General features: G+C 43.3%; 1 protein-coding gene and 1 long non-coding RNA gene across 4 annotated transcripts in view; one reads left to right on the top strand and one right to left on the bottom strand.

Moving 5' to 3' along the window:
- The window catches only part of LOC113748293 (uncharacterized), a 46307-nt gene that overhangs the window by 7124 nt on the left and 18306 nt on the right, over positions 1-20877 (top strand). The window contains exon 2 of the long non-coding RNA XR_003464233.1: positions 5979-6108. This is a non-coding gene — a long non-coding RNA (uncharacterized LOC113748293). The remainder of the gene's footprint in view (positions 1-5978; positions 6109-20877) is intronic.
- LOC104929110 (fibroblast growth factor 14) overlaps positions 10273-20877 on the bottom strand; it is a 28240-nt gene continuing 17635 nt past the window's right edge. The window contains exons 4-5 of one of the 3 annotated variants that reach the window (XM_027291473.1): positions 14263-14461; positions 10273-11120 (exon numbers count right to left, since the gene is read on the bottom strand). In XM_027291473.1, the coding sequence (XP_027147274.1) occupies positions 11071-11120; positions 14263-14461 (249 nt within the window). In that variant the 3' untranslated portion in view covers positions 10273-11070. The other 2 variants (XM_027291474.1, XM_010743555.3) reach the window with 2 other exon arrangements.

The following is a 20877-nucleotide window of genomic DNA, read 5'->3' as shown; positions in this document are numbered from 1 at the left end:
ACATGAAGTATCTTAAATAAACCGTATACGAAACAACTTGCAGTTACTAAACTTTAATTTTAAAGAATTCCAATTAATGTATTAAATGTACCTGTGAATTGATCGCCTCTCATCCGCCACTGAAGCTGTGATTCATGTCAAAAGCTTATCCGAGAGGTCAGAAAAAACTGAACCAGAGCAGATTAACAAAGTTTATTTCTTTTCTCCCTACAATTTAGAGTAATTGCCGTAACAACTGCCGGTACACACACCTGGACAATTACCTGCTGCGAATGCTTAAATGGCTCCAAATGGCTGCAGCAGCACCCACGGGTGAAATTGCTTGGAGGACTAGACTATGATCAGCTGACACAATTGCCTGACTCATCAGGCTTTTAAAAAAATAGGGGGGCTTTTATTCTGAAAAGAAATAATTTTTCTGGATCTGTTAGTGAAGAATGTATCGATTTTCCCGTCTGAACACCTTGACCTCCCCGCCTGCATGCGCACACACACACACACACACACACACACACACACACACACACACACACACACACACACACACACACACACACACCAATCAAATGTTCTGCTCAGTTGCTAGTTGCCAAGGTCACCAAACCTGCACACCTACGGCGGCCTAAAAGCAAAGAAAAACACTGTAATTTTCTTCTTGCTCTTTGTGCTGCAGTCGGGGCATTGATCCCTCTGTCTGACTGACTCTCTCTCTGCTCCAGTCCATTTTTCTCCTCTTTTAGTACCTGACTGAAATAAAGCGGCCGATTCTCAGAAATCTCCAAAGGAAGTGGTCGCTCACTCTCTCAAACCGCGGAGCTGTGACTTCAAAGCCACTCTCTAAAAACGGAGGGATAAAAAAACGCTCAATGTGGCTCCTGCCCGGCATAGTGGAGCTGTTTTTGTGAATGAACCAACATGCTGTTACCTGTTAGACCCCCCCAAAAAAGCTTATTATTCTTCTTCTCTATTCACACCCGTGGTCTTCTATTTGCAGCAATTCAAAACCAGTAAAATGTGAACCATTCCCGAGGGTTTCAAAAAAATTTGGACTCTCGCTCTCCACAAAGGCGCCACAGCGAGAACGTTAATTTTCACTCCCGAGGTTTAAAACATAGAAGCAAAGTGCTCTTTCATTCATACTTTTTTTTTTCTTTCTATTTTTTCAAACTGTGAATGCCCCTGCTGCACTTACTCTTCGCTTTAGCTGTGACAGCGCTGTACAGAGTGCTCAGGATTTCACCGGACTGTAATGTCAGTGCCCCTGACTGCAGTAAGCAATTTAAACAGTGCGTTGTGTTGAAATTAAATCTAATAAACCGAGCAGAGAAATCACACAGGTAAATAATAACACAGCTATTTTATGCATGGATGCAAACAAAAACAGTGAATGACTCATATAGACATAAATATATTAGTCATTTACGAGCTGATGAGGCAGCTTAATAATAGAAGACTTGAATGTCCCAAATTATAACAGGATATTGGTGTGTGTTTATCAGAGAGCCAGCCAGGGAAATCATATTCATATGAAATGCAATATTTATGAATTCTGATATTGAGGGCTTCTTTCTAACTTCAATATTAAACCTGCTGTGGTGTCCTTCAAAGCCTCGTAATAATCCACTCGTCCTTCCCTCTGTTCTCCCCATCCGTCTGTCTAATAATATCGTTTATGTAAAGAACACAAAGACAAAGCCGACGCACAGGCGCAAGCCGTTACTTTAAAGGAACATTTCTTCACTTCTCCTTATGTGAAGTTTACCACAACTTTACATCATCCAGCAAGGAGCTGCGGTCACCGCATCTAAAGCACGACTATGTGACTTCTCTTATGAATTAAATGTGAAATTACTAAGCAATAAAACACACCGCTGTTCAGTACAATCGGTTGTTTTGTTGCTACAAAGCAGCAACCTCTCAGTACAATCGGTTGTTTTGTTGCTACAAAGCAGCAACCTCTGTGTCCTCAAACGTGTCCACTTGAGGCTGGCTCCAGAAGTGAGTCAGTCTCCATAAGTCCCCATGTTAAAATGTCCACAGCAGATATACGTCTCTGTCTCTGATCCTGATGCTTTTGTTGGCAGCATAGAGTTTGCTACAGAAGACGGTGCAGCCTGTTTTTCTGGTGCGGACAGCCTCTGAAGTCAGTTTATCACTAATCCAGACACTAAACGACACTTGTTAACCCAGCGGTATCACAGCACGGGGGTTAAACCTGGGATAACACTTCCTACTTTTGTTGCACGCCTCAATAATCCCTAAAATTCCCTCCCAGCTCACTGCTGATGCGTCGAATGTGAATACAGCTCACGACAGAATGAGCCTCAGAAGGGCTTGAGCTGTTAAGAAGTGGGTTACAGTTCACCAATTTCAGAAATAGCCGTGCTAAAGGGAGCCTTATCTTCGCTCCTTTAGGTTTGCTGTGCGACGGCAACGTGTAACTACATTTTAGAACGAGCCGCGAATCTGTGCCGTGGTCAAGCCAAACCTGATGCTGCTCCACAGAGATGATAAGTGACGCAGCGGTTTGAAGTGGACGTGATTACTGTGAAAACCGCCCCATGACTCATGGCCTGAGTGTGTGTGTGTGTGTGTGTGTGTGTGTGTGTGTGTGTGCCAGCAACAGCATGGCTGGATGGCGTGTTGAAGCCTAAATCTTTAGGAGTGGATGTGTAAATACTCCAAACTGTCTGAGATCTTGTAAAGAAAATGTCACATCCCCTGCGGTAGTTTACGGTAAAATATTGTGGATGCGTGATACATAATTCAGATTTAATTTGGAAAGTTTAGATTTAATTTAGATTGAATTTAAAGCACACCTCTTGCTGTTGGCGTCGAATAATGAGGCAAGATTTCTCCTCGACGATCTCTTTCTCTACCCGTCTCTGCCTGCATTTCTCAGTCCACTGCTCCTCATTTGCATGACAGTTGAGAACAATATTGCCAAAGCGGCGAGACAAAGGCTCTCCCTGTCTTTTAATTTTGTTCTCTTTTCTCTCTTTCAGTGCCTCGCAGATAAAACAATGTTTCACAGTCATCAAAGTGTCTCAGAGACACTGTTGCAGGGACCTGTGTCCGGAATAAAATCAGCAACGGGCTTGATCACATTCACTGAACAATGTTTGGTGTCACATCACAGGAAAACAATATAGTGAATGAAATTACTACATTTAATGTGAAAGGGTTGCTGTGGATTCATCCAACTCTGCAGCTTTGCAGTGAGTTTTAGCACTTTACGCCGGGATCCCACCGGGCACGTTGCGTCGTACCTCACCAGGAGTGTTTCAGAAACATTTTGTCCGCTCAGATTTGGTCATTTTTCGTTGGTTCATGTGCTTCATCCATCAGTAAACAGGCTACGTAGTTTGATTGTTTCCCTTTTGGCTGTTTTTGCAATTTTGTTCAGGGTGTTTTATTTTGAAAATCGACTGGATTCTCTATGCCGTTTGTGTGTCTGACTTCCCGTCAGCTCGATTTGCTCTGTGCTGATTGACGTGGAGAGCCGCTTCTGGGAACGGGTTATTGAACAATTTCCATTTTCCACATCCAGCAGACGCTCAGTTAAAGTGATTTTCCTGGCCATCTGTTACACGTAAATCCAGTACTTAGAGAAATCTCTGGCTCTTTAGCGGCTAAATGTTCCACTGTGTTCACCAACCTAGTCACTAACGTCTGCTGTTGGGAGTGCGCGGTGGGTTTATCGGAGCTTTGATTGCAAAGTTTCGGGGCTGTGAAGCCAAAACAATTGGCTGAAAGAGGCAGAAACGCTGCGACAGAGCTACAGGAAACTTCAGAGTTAAGATACTGACTCGTGCAGCTTTAAGCTATTAAGCTGCAAAACACAATCAAGTGATCGTTTCCATAGCAACCAGTGCAGAACTGATCAGTCTGACAATAGATTGTCAGTTTGTCATTTTCCACACACACACACACACACACACACACACACACACACACACACACACACACACACACAGTCACATCAAGGCACTTCCTCCCTCTCCTTTCAGCTACGATGCTTTCTTGGTTGCCACGGCAGCCAACGAGTATCTCTGGTGCCAGGCAGAAATGGGCTCTGATTGGTTAATCAGTATTCAGACTGCGTGTAAGCTTGGCTGGATGCTTCTCTGCCCTACTCTGTGTGTGTGTGTGTCTGTGTGCGTGCATGTTTCTGTGTGCTTCTGTGTGTGTGTCCATCAAATGTCACTTATCACCTGAGAGATAAATTATTCCGCTCTCTCCTCCTGCCTTCACGTTTCTCTTTCCTCATCAACCTTTTCTTCCATTTCCTGTTGTTGTTGGGAGGGGGAGGAGGAGAGAAGGGAGGAGGAGGAGGAGGAGGAGGAGGAGAAAGTGGAAGAACAATCAGGGGAAATGATGACGAGAGAAAACTGACATGTGTCATCCTGACTCTCTGACCTCTGACCTTCATCGATACTGTTTAGCCAGAGGAGCTTTGAGCTGTCAATCAAAGTCTGACTTTAAACTCTGATAAAGCGTTTGAGTCACAAACACTCATCAATGTTTTCATCTTTACGATCATCATATTCACAAATCAAGTAACGATAATGAGGCACAGAGGCAGTAATTGTAAAAGACTGGGGGTTGATCTTAACCTTACAGGGTGATTGACAGCAGTCTGGTTGCCATGGGGACATAATGAAACTGCAGACTGCCTTACATAATGCCATTGTTGTGTGAGAACCTCATATAGTTTGTGCTTTTCATGTTCCAGCTTCCAATTAAAGGATCTGCACACGCTCCTCTCTGAGGGCCTCGGCACACGTCACTTCATGAGATTATTGAAATTCTTCATAATTATTATTAAAGATTATTTTACAGCGCTGGATAACTGTAAAAAAAAAAAAAACAACATGTAGGTCAAGATATCCACTTTTAGATTAATAGTTTTTAACAGTTTGGAGAGGCTGTGAGGGACGTTGCAGCTTGAAGTGTCCATGATTACTATGAAAACCATCTATGACGCACACCTGTGTGTGCATGTGTGTGTGTGTGTGTGTGTGTGTGTGCGTATGTGCATGTACTGGAGCGCCTGTTGTCTTTGATGATAATGATGCAGACAGAAACAGGCTCTCAAGTGAGCTCTCAATGCCACCTCAAACACAACGCTCCGGCATGGGCATACTGTGTGTGTGTGTGTGTGTGTGTGTTAGAGAGTGTGTGTGTGCGTTTGTGGCAGATAAGAGACCCAAAAAATCCCAACTCGATGCTGATTTAATGAAATTAATCAAAAAGACAGGAAATCGAAACATTTTGTGCTGCGTGATAACAAAATGTCATTTTGCTTTCCGGCTGTAATTGGCTGCTTTTTAATAAGAGATTACTGTTCAGCCATTTTGCTGCGCTCATAATGGAGTTCTAGTTTAGCTGGTGGCCAAAGTGATCTCACCAGTCGAGTCGAGCGAAGAGATTTAAATAAAAAAATAAAAACGGAGACGTCACAAGTGCAGAATTCACCAGCAGAACATCTTTTTTTTTTTTTTTAAGATTTGTTTTTGGCATTTCCATCAAGGCACATTATCACGGATATGAACTCGGTGCCTTCAGCGGTAACCATGGACCTGGAGCTAAATAAATGAAGACAGGAAGCCTTGGGGGGAGATTCAAGAAAGAAGACGAATCTGTCATACAAGATGAGTCGAGCAGCGGTTAAAGATAATTCTTAGCATTGCTGAACGGTTGAAAAACATTGTGTATATTGAAGTATGAAGCCTCAAAATCCCATGAAAAGATCTTATTTTTTTATTGTGCAAGACCAAAAAAACAAACCCAAACTTTGAATCCTCTTTTTCCGGAGCTTTCGATCATATCATGTGATATATTGTTTGAACAGTTTGACCTTCAGACGAGCACAAGTCCGACGTATGGTCAGATGAAACCACTCACGTGACGACAGAACCAACTCCCATCTGCTGATGAAGACCGTGTGATATGTTTTGTTGCTTTTTTTTTGACAGGACAGCAGGAAGACAGAGATAGAGAAGGGGGAGGACGACACGCAACAATGAACCACAGGCTACCCGGGTCGAAGTCACCACGGCGGCCCGACTGTGTGATCTCTTTAAACGCTCCGGAACGAAAGAGCTGGTAAGTGGACCTTGAGTTGAGATTGTTTTTGTCATGAATGGTCAAAAATGAAATAAGAATAGACTACACAGATGTAGACCTCGTCTTTGACCTCATACATGATCAATTACACGGTCCAGAGAGGATGCATGGGTATGGGTATGATGGGTGTTTACACAGAGGAAGATAATCACTCATAACAGCGCCACGATAAGGCCTCCATGGCATAAAAAACTAAATCGGTGACGTATCACACCAGTGATGACAAAATATGAACGTCAAAACCTGTATTCACGCGGGAGGCTTCTGATCCTCGCCGTGAATGAGAGTACGATGCGATGACAGAAGAAACGAGAGACAAAATGAGGTGGAGGTGAAATAACGAGGCGCGGTGCTGGAAGTGGTAGGTGGCATCAGAGCGATCAGTTTGAACGAGATGTGAAGCATCGCAGATATAATTAAAGCTACAGTTCTTTATAACCCCCTTTTCCTGCTAATTAAACACCGTGTTGCCCTTCAAAGTACACCTAATTTACATTAGATTTACATATGCAAATTTTAATTACATCCACCTAATTACAGTATTTGTGGTTCATCTGTCATTTAAAGGAGGCCAGGCGATGCAGTGTGTGTGTGTGTGTGTGTCTTCCTGCCTGTCAACCTGTCTCTGCCGAGCTGTCTCCTCAGCTCTCTCCATACATATCGGCCTGATAATGGAGCTGTTTAATGGTATTTTAATGCTGCTGGTATACCTCTGTCTCCAAGGCTGGATTACCAGCTGAGCAAAGACAGTTTATTATTGCTGCAAGTGGTTTATTATCATTTTATTAACTATGAATCGACAGTAGTAGTAACCCTTGAGAAAAACGTTCAAAGCTGTGGTGTTTCTTCTGAAATGTTGCCAACATTTTGATCAGTGAGATCCACATTTTAAAGTCGCTTTCTCATTAACTCAAATCCATTTAAAAAACGTGGCCATCCACTGTCACGTCACGGCTGGAGCATCCTGCGTCTCTGTGTCTCGTGTCTGCGTGGGTTCCCTCCAGGTGCTCCGGCTTCCTCCCCCCGCAAACCCGAAGACACGCAGGTTAATGAGCGGTTGTAGGTGTGAATGTGTCAGCCCTGTGATAAACCTGTGACCTAACCAGAGCGTGCCCCCGCCTCCTGGCCCCCCTGTCAACTGTGACCGCAGCTCCCTGCTGCAGGACAAGTGGTCCGGCTGGCTGACATCTCCCCTCTGAGACTCCTTATGAAATTAAAACATCAGAAATTGCAGAGTGTGATGCAAAAAGTGTTCCTGTGTGAAATTTAGCGTTTTGCAGCAGAATTCCACTTCAAACATGGTCTGCAAGGGCTTTACCTATTTTTGAGGTGCGCGCTGTCAAAATCAAGTTTGAAAAACCTTTATTTTGTCGACTGAAATGATGCTTACATGTGCGGATTCCAAAACAAATGACCACAAACTTACTGAAAAACAGGGCGCCTGGGGCAGGTAGGTTTCTTGGAGCTCATAAGAAAACATAATGCAGGAGTTATGTGTAGCTGCTAGGGGCACTGATTAATACTTAAAAGCAACAGGATACAAACACAATGGCACACTGACGGGGGTAGAAATGGAGCGGAGGGTCACGAAAAACCTACAGATCATTTTACCCGGGCACCTATAGCTGGTGTAGTCGAGCCCGTCTGTCCCTGTTGCTTCTACATTGTGTTATACCACAGTGTTTGCTGTTTGAACTCCTTCAGTACACAAGTTCATAGGATATATGTACTGCCGGCAGCTGATGAAATACTCATAGAGAGCTTATTTCTTCTTGAAACAACACAAAGCTGCTCACAAAGGCACTTACGTTGAAGGGTTTTATTTTGGTAAACGTCTGAGCTCGAGTTACCGCACAAGCGGCTGAATAGTCGAGTCGACCGCTCTTCGGTCAACACAAAGGATAAATCGACTTTATTGAAGTCGAGAGCGAGAGTCAAGTGTTGTGCAGTCAGTCAATCAATCAATCAGCCAGGCTTCCTTTCTATAAATCCTTTATTCAATATCATTGTTTTGTTTTTTTCTGTGTGTGTATACAATGGATTAGACACAAACTGTACAGTGCAGACAAACTCTGTTTGCATAATATGTATGTAAGGGTAACTGTACATTAACTGACAGACAGAGTAATCTCCTTTAAGATTGGCACCAGTGACATTTTGCGTCTGGCTCACAGCTAGCGTGGTTTCCATCAGCGAGACACAGCAGCTTAAATGTGTCCTCCGTCGTCTTTACGTAGCTCGTGTGCTAGTTTTATCTGCACACACTGGACTGGAATGAAAAGGTCAGAAAAAAAACAGCTCCAGTATTGCTGTAATACAGCTTCTGACCACCGGTGGCAGCACTAGGCGCGTCGTCTTACTCACCTGTGGATTCCTGCACACCTTAAAAGTCTCTACGGAGATCGGCCACCATCTGGTGTTTGAATATTCAAGATTATTTAATAATAATAATAATAATAATAATTAATATTAATATATGCAGTATGAAGGTCCTTCTAAAATAGCTGAGCTCCATCCATCATTGTTAAAAGAAGCAGCAAAAGGATTTCAAACAATTCCTTGCTCTTGTTTTTTTCACTTTTATAATCTTAGTTTTTCTGCTCTCAGCCACCAGAATTAAATATTGATGCTCCGCTGAAAGTGTTCCACAAACGACATGCATTAGTGTAACAATGTTAGTGATGTGGAGTAATTTTGATTAATTCTTCCTCTGCTCCATTATCGCAGTGATGGATTGTGCTTCAGAAACAATATGTGTGTGTCTGTGGGTTGTTTCTGAAGATCTGCATGTACGATTGAAACAAACTGCTGCTTCTCTACCGACGCGAACCGATGTCAGAAATGAGCCAGATGCAAATTTTTCACTGGTGCCACGTTGTACATGTTTGTTTTGTTTTGATAACACAGTTCCTACATTACCACATGCATTAGCCCCAGTCACCTTTCCTCTTTTACAAACCATGCAACAAGTGGGAAACAGTCCAAACAGAGGGAGGGAAGAAGGAGGAGGAGGAGGAGGAGGTGGGAGTAAGTTCTCTGGCTGCATGATTACAAAACGAGCAGAGAGCGAAAGCTAGCATAGTTACAGTGAACAGAAGATTGGGGGTCGAAGGATAATTGAAAAGTAAAATAGGATGAAGTGTGTGAAGAGTGTGTGTGTGTGTGTGTGTTGGAGAGAGAAACAGCTGGGTGGAGAGCGTCTTGTTTCCGGATTCAGATGTAATAAGGCATAAGACTTTTTGTAAAAGGAGTAAAGTGGACAAAGAAAAAAAGAAATGGCAAAGAAAACCTGAGGGAGACGAGCTACATCATGAGTGCAGTGCTAACCATCGTCATGTTCCTGTGTCTCTAAAGTGCACCTTTTTTTTTATTCTTACATCTTGTGTCTCGTGTCCATTTTGTGCCGTCTGGTGCCACAGCTACGGTTCACGCAGGACAAAGTAAGATGGCTACATGTGTAACTGCCGTGAGACCATGAGTGGTCCTTGTATGTGGAAATTAAAAGTGACCCAGGCTGTCGTGATTGCTCACTTCTAATTAAATCAGCTGCTCTCTTCCTGTGCAGAGCCCGCTGTTAGATATCTCATAATTGTAGCCTTGGTACCTGGCTAACCACCAGTGGAGAAAATTCTCTCCGGAGACACTGACAGTAATTGCGCCTTGGTTGTTTGAACCAGGGACTGTGATTACCAGCCTGGAAACACTATTGTAGCAGTGTTTTTTGGTCAGTAGCCAGGAAACTAGGCCATTTTTATCCGTCCTGAAACATTATTATTTCTTGAGTATGTGCCACAGATCTTCAGTAGCTGCTTTCACAGGATGCGAACCCGACTGCTAACCTAACAAGCGGGGCCTCTTTGAACGGAGGAAGATTTGGTTCCTTTGCTAAGTCGATCTTTTCCTCCTGCCTTGGAGTGTAGGACAAATTAGCTGCTTGATAACCGCTCAGCGAGTAGCAGATGCTGTCCTGGAGTCTTGTTGTCGATTGTATCTCCTAATGGTTGCTCCGGCGAGTACAAAAACACCGTCCTCTATACTGTAATTAAAGTGGCCACTTAGAAATGTTCTGCTTAGACACACGCGGTCGAGACAACACTGAATACATGCAAAAATAAAGACAGACCTGATTGTCAGTCGGGGTTTTTTTTGTTGTTTTCTTTTTTTTCCCGTTTTGCTAGTGACACAACAAGTAATCAATAAATGTTACACCCACATTTTTTTTTTTTTTTTTTTTTGACGTGAGACAAGCACAACACCGGTGGAAAGACTTCCTCCTCATCGTCACCATCGCCCTCCACTTCTTTGCTCTTCAAGTAATGTTACACAGGACAGAGCTGAAAGTCAGGCGACTTTGAGAGTTTGGATATTCTTGGTTACACCCTGCTGGATATCCAGGAAGGCTGAGCGTTTAGCATAAATCTGCAGCCGCCCGCCTTTGGATCTCACATCTTGAGCTTGGCTGGGGATGAGAGGCACTCACATAGCAAGAATCTACAGTACTACCCATAAAAAGAAAGGAAAAAAAAAACAAACACTTTCTGATGGTCCAGTAGCAGCAATACATTTTCACTTTTTCAGCATCGAGATTACAGTTTGGTGACACACAAAATGAAAACTCTCATCTCGCTTGAATCTGTCGTCTTTTTCACACACGTCTTAATTACATTTCGCTTCTGATCGATAGTCTGAAATGGGCACATTAGACTAGATAAGTTCGGGGGAATGTTGAGTCGGCCCGGCCCGCACATATTTGAAGATGAGGCAGCTAATGAGATCAGAGGAGAGAAAGTGTGTGTGTGTGTGTGTGTGTGTGTGTGTGTGGTGTATGTGAGGAGCAGAAATCTGAGGAATGCCAATTAGAAACACTGCGAGCTGTGTGTAGTACTTTCACAGTCTCTTCAGTGGCGGAGTGTATCCTCTGTACAGCGCAGCGGGACGACATCAAACACGTCTGAGTGGCTTCACTTGTGTGCAGCAGCGCAGCGTTTCACCTGCGCGCGCACACACACACACACACACCTGTTGACGAGGCTGGGGATGCAGCTGATTCGAGGATTAATCACACGGCCTTTTTTCTTTGTTTCTTTGTGTTTTGATCGCTGAAGGTCAGTCATCTTCATCTGTAAATTCAAATTTGTGACTCAAACAAAGAGCTGCACAGTGTCTGTTTTTGTTTTTTGTGTCTGCTGACACTAATACAGTGTAAAGTGTGGGATCACAGTATTAATCTCTCCTCTGTGATAGAACAGACTACTGGTTTTGAGGAGTTAATTGGCGTCTGGTCTCGCGGTCTTAAGAACGACGAGTAAACAGAAAGGCCGGCTGTCGAACAGGATCCGAGTCCTGAACAGATTGGTGCCATGTTGACTGTCACAGTGAGAGGGCAAAGCACGGGAATCGATTTGGTTTCATTTCATTTCAAGGCATTTTGATTTTCTGCCTCGTAAGTCTCACACACACACACACACACACACACACACACACACACACATAATTCAGTAGTTTGATCTGATAACAGCTTAATGTATCACTATCATCGATGTGTGCTATTTTGTTTTTGGTGGTTATTTTCTACAGAAATCATGTTTATAATACTTCTTTAGTAACCTAACCTTATTTTATAGGCCACTGTGTCGGCGAGTGTAAAGCCACTATGTGTAAATTAATTTTTTTTCTGGACATTAAAGTAAAAAAAAAAGTAATTTCTTGCATCCAGTGGTGGAAAGCAACCTCATACTCCAGATTCACTCAGGACTATACTCAGATACAATTCTTAAATACTTTATTTTATATTTTACTTCACGACGTTTCAGACAAAAATCTGATAATATATTAAATACTTTATTTATCTTTAGATCTTTTTATTTAATTTCATTTGTTAGTTACTTCACTATAAAAAAATGAACTTTTAAGAACCAATGGTTCTCTTGTCGTCTATGAGTTATTAGCACGTTTCCAACCAGAACTTTTAGTCCCAGAAACGACTTTTCAAGGAACTCAAAGGTTCCCACTGCGGTCTAATAACTCACGACAACAAATGACTCAGCTGAGGCATGAAAAAGCAACGGCTATATTTCTATTTTTATAATGACGCCGTATAAAGCGACAGACAATCGTTGCTATTAGTCAGTCCATCTCCCAGCACCCCCGAAGTTTCTGTACTTTTGGATAGTACTAATTAAATTTGTGCCGGGTTAAATAATGTCAAACATTTCAGCAGAACTTTTTTCCTCTTGCGTTAATCATCTCACAACCCCTCAGATTTATCGTGTGGCTCTCTGTCCTATCCTTCAGGTTCAAGAATACTTTCTCTTTTGATATGTCAAGTGCTTTTTGCCGACAATACTTGAAGGACTGATAGACTTTTCCTTTCTCCACCACTGCAGCAGTACAATGGGACCTTACATGATCTCATTAGACTAGAAACTAAGTGTACATGTGAGGAGTCCTCAGGTCAGGGTTAAGTAGGACCACTGGGCAGTAAAGTCTACACATAGTGGCTTTCACGTCATTTACCCTGTTCACTATTACCCTCATTCTTACCTTTTAATTTCAAGCACTTGTGAAGGAAACATCTGACCGCTCTAGAGCTCCCTCAGTCTACAATATCTGCTACGTCATGTAAACACTGACTGCTACCATGCTGCCTGACACCAGCATGCCTCCTGTACGCTCCGTGTTGCTACAAACAGGGAACACTCGGGCTACACGCTCAGCACTCCTCTCCTGAGCTACACTTGTGTGGACGATGTGGAAATCGTAGCGTTCGTAAAGGGACGGGGGGGGGGGGAAATAAAAAGTGTTTTGTGTGTCTGTACAACAATGCAGCTCGATAATCACTAGTGCTCTGTGTGTGCAGAATAATAAAACACGGAACAAATAGAGAATAAAGGAACACTAAAAAGACAAACATGCTTTAAGCTACGTGGTGTTAAATAAGAACTCTAAGACGTGTTTGCCTAGTATGTAATGCACAGGGTCATTTTCAAGCTTCGCCCTGTGCCAAATCTTAATTGATCGATGACTAAGCACCCTCTGAATCATCAGTGTTTGGTGTTTTAAGTGTTCTCTTTGCCCGATGTTTGCTGATGGTTTTAATCTGTTCCTTATTTACTTAAAGATCGAATCCAAGTGGTCGATTCTGGGTGGAAGCTGTGTGTGTGTGTGTGTGTGTGTGTGGCCACCAGCGAGCAAGCATACCTGGCAACAGAAAACGGTACTATCAGAGGAAAAGAGGAGGAAAAAAAAATGGGCCTCATTCTTACAGATTGTCACAGAAAAATACCGGTGAAGACGACATTTTTTTTTCTATTTTATGTTTGTTTTGTTTATATTTTTACGAAGTCATTTTGTCTCCCATACGAGGACACGCTGACGTCCCACTTCCGAAGTATCAGGCTGGCACCAGCCTGACTTTACGGTCTCCGTCCTCCTCTTCCCCCGCCACCAGCCTCTGGCCCTGCCCCACGACTCCGGATCCATCCAATAGGGAGAGAGGTGAGGCGGGACGTGCGGCCCCACTGCTGACCAGTCAGAGCGTGTTTGTTTTGTTACCTTTTTGATGAAGTTTTAGTGTTTTTTGAGAGCGCAGCAGTGGGGCGAGTCTCTGGCTTTTCCTGGCCTCTGGTTGGCCAGGGGAGGGTAAAAAGGGGGGCGGGGTTATGTCGCCTCCTTGTCGGGTTTGTTGACTGGTTTGCCGCCATTCATGACCACTGGTTCGCTGGTTGTGCTTTTGGAAGGCGGGCCCCCGGCGAGTTTAGGCACCGCCTCCCCTACATCGTGCAACGAAGGCTCTCGGTACATCGCAACTGGAGGAGTGGAGGGAGGGAAGAGGAGGATGGGGAGGGCGGGAAGGAGAGGTACAAGAATGAATAGAGGGACGAGGGGTTAAGGAGAGGATGAAAGAAACAAAGAATTAAGAAGAGAAGGTGTGTCTGTAATTCAGTTTGGTTCAGTTCATTTTGTTTATGTTGCAGCAAAGCATAACAATTCCCACCATGAGCAAGAACTTGGTGACAGCGGCAAGGAAATACAGAAGCCGGCTGATGGTGGACGGCCATCTGCCGGGACCGTTGGAGTTTATAGAGGGATAAAAGTATAATAAATAAAAGAATAAATAAGTATGTGTCTTACCTTCTATAGGTTTAGGCAGGAAGTGTGCAGCTGGTTTGGTCTTTTTGACCCTGTTGCCCTTCATGGCCTGTCCCTCTTTATTGAGTCCTAGAAACCAGGCCCGGCCCGACTCCTTCTGTCTGTAGAGCATAGAGCTGTAGATCACATAGTAGTTCTCGAACACCGACTCCTTAAACTTACACTCGGCTGTAAACAGTTCCTGAGGAGACACACAGACAGACGCAGACTCGCGTTAGTTATTTGTTGCAGCAAAAAGACTGTATGAAATCAACCCAGCTCCGCGGGACACTTTGAGCACCTGTTCAGTGGAAGACTTTGATTACAAACTTCTTTAATTGAAATGAATAAAAAAAACACACAAACAAAACATTCAATGTGTTGCCTGCCAACACGTCTGCCTATATATATGCATTAATGTTGAACGTCTGGCCAGACGTGTGAGATAAAAATACTAAACCTCGCTGGGAGGAGCAGCCCAGCACTGACTGAATGATGCTTTTCTCTAACCTGTGTTGTTCTCCCCCGACAGCCTCTCTGCAAGCACACGAACAACAAACTAAACAGATAAAAAAGCAGATTGATTCTGGTGAAGAGATCTCACCCTCCCACCCACATCAGCTCGGCTGTTACATGTCAGTACTCTTTCTTTCCGTGGCTGCCGGCGCCTCCAGCAGAGCATATTTCAGCACAGAATCAAGGTGTTATTCTTACTGGGAGAAAAATCGTCTCTCCCTGGTGTCCGCTTGCTCTACTGAGTCACGGCGAGTGTAAAAGGCAGCCTGACATAAAACCATCTTTTTTTTTTTTTTCAGAGGAGGTCAGACTCGAGACTGTCTGAAAAACTCCGATTACTTATCAGCAAACTGCAATTTGTCAAGCAGTGTGTACATGGAAAAGCTGAAGCTTAAGTCGATGATATATGATATATATATATTATGGCTGCAGCAACTAATCCTTTTGATTAACTAACAAGTCAGAATATAGTGAAAAATATACCCAAGAAGACTTAAAATACTCAATATCAACTAATCAATTAGTTGAGCAATTGTTTTGCCATTATTTCTCAACTTTAAGTCAGATTTAAGTGTTTTCACTCTTCACAGCAAACCAGATGAAGATGAATATTTGGATTTCATTTAGTTTTAATATCCTGATGAGAAATTAGATTATTTTTTAACGACACTGAGATAATGTGCTAATATAAGACAGCGAAATCAAATTGATAACATACAGGGACAGAGATGAACTACATGTAAAACAGTAAACATAAACCGAAGACAAATATCAATACTTAACTATTTCTTTAATATGTCACTGATGGCTGGTTTTCAAACTGGTTTAATGGTTCCAACGACGCCAAATGTGATTAAAATACACAATAATTTAAAGCAGCATCTAACAGGTTATCACCTTTTAAACCTGTTGAACATTAGCAATGAATCGCCAGTTTACACATCCAGCAGACAGAGTAGCGTTAGTATTGATTAGAAAACGTGTGAAGTTTTCACGATGACCCATTCACTCATTCACTCATCTCTCAGCTTTTCATCATTTTCCACATTCTTCACCAACTCGTCTTGAACTTTGTCTCCCTGCTGCACACCGCTTGACGTGGCCGTTTTTTGCTCAAAAGAAGCTGCTAGCATCAGAAAAGATGTTTTCGGTTATAGGCAGATGGCTCATCCAATCATCTTCACAGAGCTGCAAAGTTATTGATAATTCTCTGTGGGTTTGTCACTGACATTATACATAGTCATTGATCCAATTATTGCAGCTCTAACTGTCCCTACACTGTAAGATCACATCACTGTTATCTCCTCTTATATGACACAAAGTCTCTTTTTTAGGGGGCGTCGTCGTTTTTTTAATCATTTTCAGACAATGTCTGACACGTTTTCTCATTGAGACGATTACTGAGGAAATTAAAGAAGGAATCGCGTTAATAAACTGCTCCTCATATGGCTGAGGAGACTCCTGCCAACCCAAACAATCACCCCGAGGTCCCCAGACCCCAGATTGGGAAGTGTTTGTCTAGACTGTCTCTTATTGGTTGTTGTGGGCCTCTTGCCAGAGCCACAGACACATTGTCATTCAGCTCAGGTCTGTCGGTCCGAGTCTCATAGCAACATGAGGAAGAGAGGCGACACTGTAGCCGTGGCAACCAACCAGCGCTGAGAGGGAGGGGTCAGTGTGTGTGTGTGTGTGTGTGTGTGTGTGTTGGAGGGTGGGGGGGCTGCAAGAGCGAGATAGAAACACATAAACACTCGCTTTGGTGGTTTAACACATGATGTGCCATATCTCGTGCTCTAACCACATCCACTCATGCTAACATAGGAGGACACTTATTAACGGCAGGGACCGGTACGCAGCTGCAAGGGATCAGACACTGGCACACACACACACACACACAAACACACACTTGTGGCTCTAGGGGATGAATGGAGGGCGGTGCAGCAGGGCTTGCTGGGATATGAAATGTGACTAAATGAACAAGACAGGTTACAATGAATGGATGCTCTATTTATTGGCAATGTCAGTGACACACGCACAAAAACTCCACCACAAATCAAACGCTCCCCCTTTGCAAACAGCAATTTTCACTCCTGGATTGACATTCCTGGATTATTATTAACTTAATAAGGATATATATTTAGTCTCAACCTGCACCCGAGATTCATTATTCATTTGTTAAGCGGGGTTGATCTTTGCCGGTGTGCAGAGCACGGTGCCAGACGCTTATTAATACTGGTCAGCGGGGTCATACATAATTTAAAGCTGCTTTTAAAATAAAAGATGTTTAACGTTGGCGGCGACTCTCTGCCTCATCTGAAGAGAGAAAAAAAATGACAGTTCAGTCGGGAACCTCAGCCTTACAGGTGAGTCATTTTAACAACTCCGCCTGGCTGAATGTGTTTCTGCCGTCATTTCGAAGTAGCTGTGTTCACAGGCTGCCCACAGAAATAAGACGGGCAGAGTGAATGAATGAATGAATGAATGAAAGGAATGGAGGGTGAAAATTGGGGCATGAAGGAGAGGAGAGAGAATAAATCACCCAGTGAGGACGACGCCTCCTGATTGGAAAAACAGCAGGGGATTCTCTCTCTCTCTTTTTTCTTATCTTAGCATTTTCTCTCGTCGCTCTTCTTTCTTTCTCCGTGCTCTGCAGAGATTTAGTGCATCTTAACACGCTCCTCACATGCATGCACGTTGTTATCTTTTGCATTACGCGAGCATGCATTCATGCATTCAAGCCTGTCTGAATGGCAGACAGCCGTAATCAGATAGAGAGGAGCCCATTAACATGTTTAACGTCCTGCTCCAGAACATGCTAAACTGACACAGGCAGCACTTTGTCCCCTGTTCACTACAGACCTAAAAATAAGAAACTCAAAAACAAGAGTGGGAAAAGCAATCTCGACTCTTGGCACAGCACAAAGCAGCACTAATAACAACTAGAGCTGCCCAGACTACCACAGCTTGACTGCTGGCCACTGGGAGCTTCCCAGTAGAAGCACATTCACAGTGTAACAATCAACTGTTGATTAATTACTGCTACAGTGTCGTTCCTTCCTTTGTTGTAACTTAGCAGAGCCTTTAATCCACAGACGATCAGGAACATGTGTTCTTTAACAGGGCTGGAGGAATGGCATCACAACTGAAGAGAGTTCAGGCTTGTGACCTCGCCGACCAGCTCAGCCGCTGAATGACTGTGAGGCCACGAGTTCACCAGAGTCAACGGACTCATGGGGTAAACACAGACAGATTGACTGCCTGAAGCTAGATTTCTACTTGTGCATCACACCTGCTCCTCCTCAAAAATGTGAATGCACAATGAAAAAGTAGGACGCTTGTGTGTCCGGTTGATAATGAAGTCAAAGTTATTCACCATTATCTCTATAAACGGATATCAGCGTGTGATTTTGGCACTGGAAGCGTTCTGGTTTTCGTTTGTAGTCAGAGTAGTATTGACCAGTCCTATCTGATCAGGCTTTGGTCAGTTTTTAGTAGCAGAAATGTTGCCAAGAAGCCCAGATGTCTGGATATCTGCTGGCTACACCTGAAGCCCTGAAACATTGCCTGTCGCCCACAGAGGCTAGATCGTCCTCAGAGTGACGGTGCCCATTCATCATCTTTATCTATCATTTCCACTGCACCTTTAGCTTTGAGACAATTACTTTGAGGTACATAAACATAATTAAATTGAGGCAATGGCCTAACAATGAACACACATCCGTCTAATGTTTCAGCGATGGTATCAAGGAGTGAAATCTGATGCTGAAGTGTGAATCAATCCTTATAGTGGGAGTACAGTACAGGTGTAATTCCACCTCTTGTAAGCTCTACCTCATGACTCATCCAAGTCTGTTTTTTCACAAGACCCCACACATGCAACAAACCTTTGTTACATCTAGCAAACTGCTGCATCTAGCAACCTCGCCCGTTGGCCTGCCGTGTCCAAGTCGCACCTCGTTGACCCATCCAACCACCAACCAGATCTCCTCCCTTGGAGGTTTTGCGGTGCTACATTAATGTTATTTTATATCAGAACCAGACAAGACTACATGTTCTTGTCAGATCAACGTGAATATGTCTAAACACGGCATGTTCAAGGATTTGGAACAAACGATAAGCACCGTTTCTTTTGTCAGAACAGCTTCCGACATCTCTCATTGCTTGTTAAGTTGCCACGATTACTGACACCTCTCTTTAAATCTTGTTGAAAACCCTTAAAATACTGTCAAAATTTGCTGCAGCTTCTAAAGCTGAAATATTTAAAAGTCACAGCAAGCAGCCAGTCTTCAGTGCTGACAATTATACAAAGAAGAACATGTTCTGGTTCTTGTGATTGCCAAGCTTTAGAGTTTATAAAAACACACCTGGTTGACAGTATTTTCTTCTCATAACTAAGAAATCATTTACTGTGAATGATTTTATTGTTTTAGTACTTGTCGTACATTCCAACTACAATTTAGTTGGAATCAGTAGCCATAAGTACGATCATATCGACACCTTATGTCTACATATGTCTACATTATGTCTCTATATTTTTGTTTAAACCAACATGTTTAATTGTGCAAAGCGTTGCTCAGATTTGTTCTCTGTCATTTCAAAGTGGGGTGCAGCTGGTAACGTTATTTAACGTGACTAAGCTTGTGGAAGTTGTTTTTCATCCCATTGTGTATGTATATGTATATATATGTGTGTGTCTGTTTGTGTGCACTGCTCACTGAGTGGGTGTGTTTGTTTCCAACACCAGTTATTATCACAGCACTAATTACCCAGGGGAATTGTGGGTAAACAAATCATTCTAAAGAAAAAAAAGCCCACAGAGAAGAACGAGGAGGAGGAGGAGGAGGAGGAGTGTCGGCTTATGAACACAAAAAAGTGAAGAGGGTGGTTAGAGAGGGAACTTGAAAGGATGTCCTCGAGCCCAGACAGCCCGACTCAAAGTGTAAATCTGACTCTGATCATGGCGTCGCTCTCGGTGTGTCGGGGGAACCACGGTGTTCCTCAACCACTCCAGACCTGCACACCTGATCCGATTACACTGTTATGAAAATGTGTGGCTCTTAATTGGATCAGGTGTGTTCGAGCTGGAGCAACAACTCACAGCACAGGCGCCATTTGGTGTCTTCTGGTTCTTTTCTGATCAAGTCTCTCTTTTTTGAAAGCAAATTTATGCACATTGAACCCAATGTGCATAAATTTGGGGTAGGTTTTCAGAAATGCAATAAAAATCTGTAACCTAAACTTGAAACAATCATCCGGTCTTTAAGTCTTTATCAAAAGGGAATCACTGACAGTATAAAGAATGGTTGGTGTGTGGGTGACGTCACACGTAGGTTTCCAAAGAGCTGTTTTGAAGCTCAAATCTCTGCCTCTGGCATCTAAAAATCAACAAAGGCGTGGATCATCGGTGGACCTGAGGCGGGCCAAATGATGCATGGTTGCTCAAATAAGCCATCTGTAACAGTACCTACCTGTCAATCAAAGCATCTGTGCTGTTATTTCTGCATAACTTTAAGTCTTCACCATCAGTACAGTTGTCATGAACGTGGAAATTAGCTATAGTGACCAAAACTGTTTTTTGTATCAGGCTGTAAACATCAGGCTGTTTGTTTCTGCTGTGAAGTTGGACATTTTAACGTGGGGACTCATGGAGACTGAGTTGTTTTGTATCAAGCTTCAAGTGGATGTTTGAGGAACAGCACTTCCACATTGGCTTCACTTCACAGCCACTGAGATTGCCGTTTGAGTAGAATATATCTTCGCATTTCTGCGTTTTGAGTTTTAGATCCATCGTGTCAGGCCTTGATATTAGTACACCACCTTGATGAGAGTCCCTGAGCTGCTCGGCAAAAGGTGCTGACTGTGATTCACTGGAGGAAGTCTGGGAGAAAAGGCGACCGTACAGCACAAATGTCTGTCAAGCATCATCAGTGGACGATAGTTTGGTCCAAATGTTCCAATCTGCTGTTTGAGTGGGACGACTGCCATGTGGTACTTCAGTACCATGATGCACAGAGCTGTGTCTTTGAAGAGGCTCCACAGCTCACCAGCAACTAATTCATCCTCGACTCACCAGAGTGTGTGTGTGTGTGTGTGTGTGTGTGT

Source organism: Larimichthys crocea, chromosome XIX, assembly GCF_000972845.2.
Source record: "Larimichthys crocea isolate SSNF chromosome XIX, L_crocea_2.0, whole genome shotgun sequence".
Lineage (NCBI taxonomy): Eukaryota > Metazoa > Chordata > Actinopteri > Sciaenidae > Larimichthys > Larimichthys crocea.
This window is presented reverse-complemented; position numbering and strand designations above follow the sequence as displayed.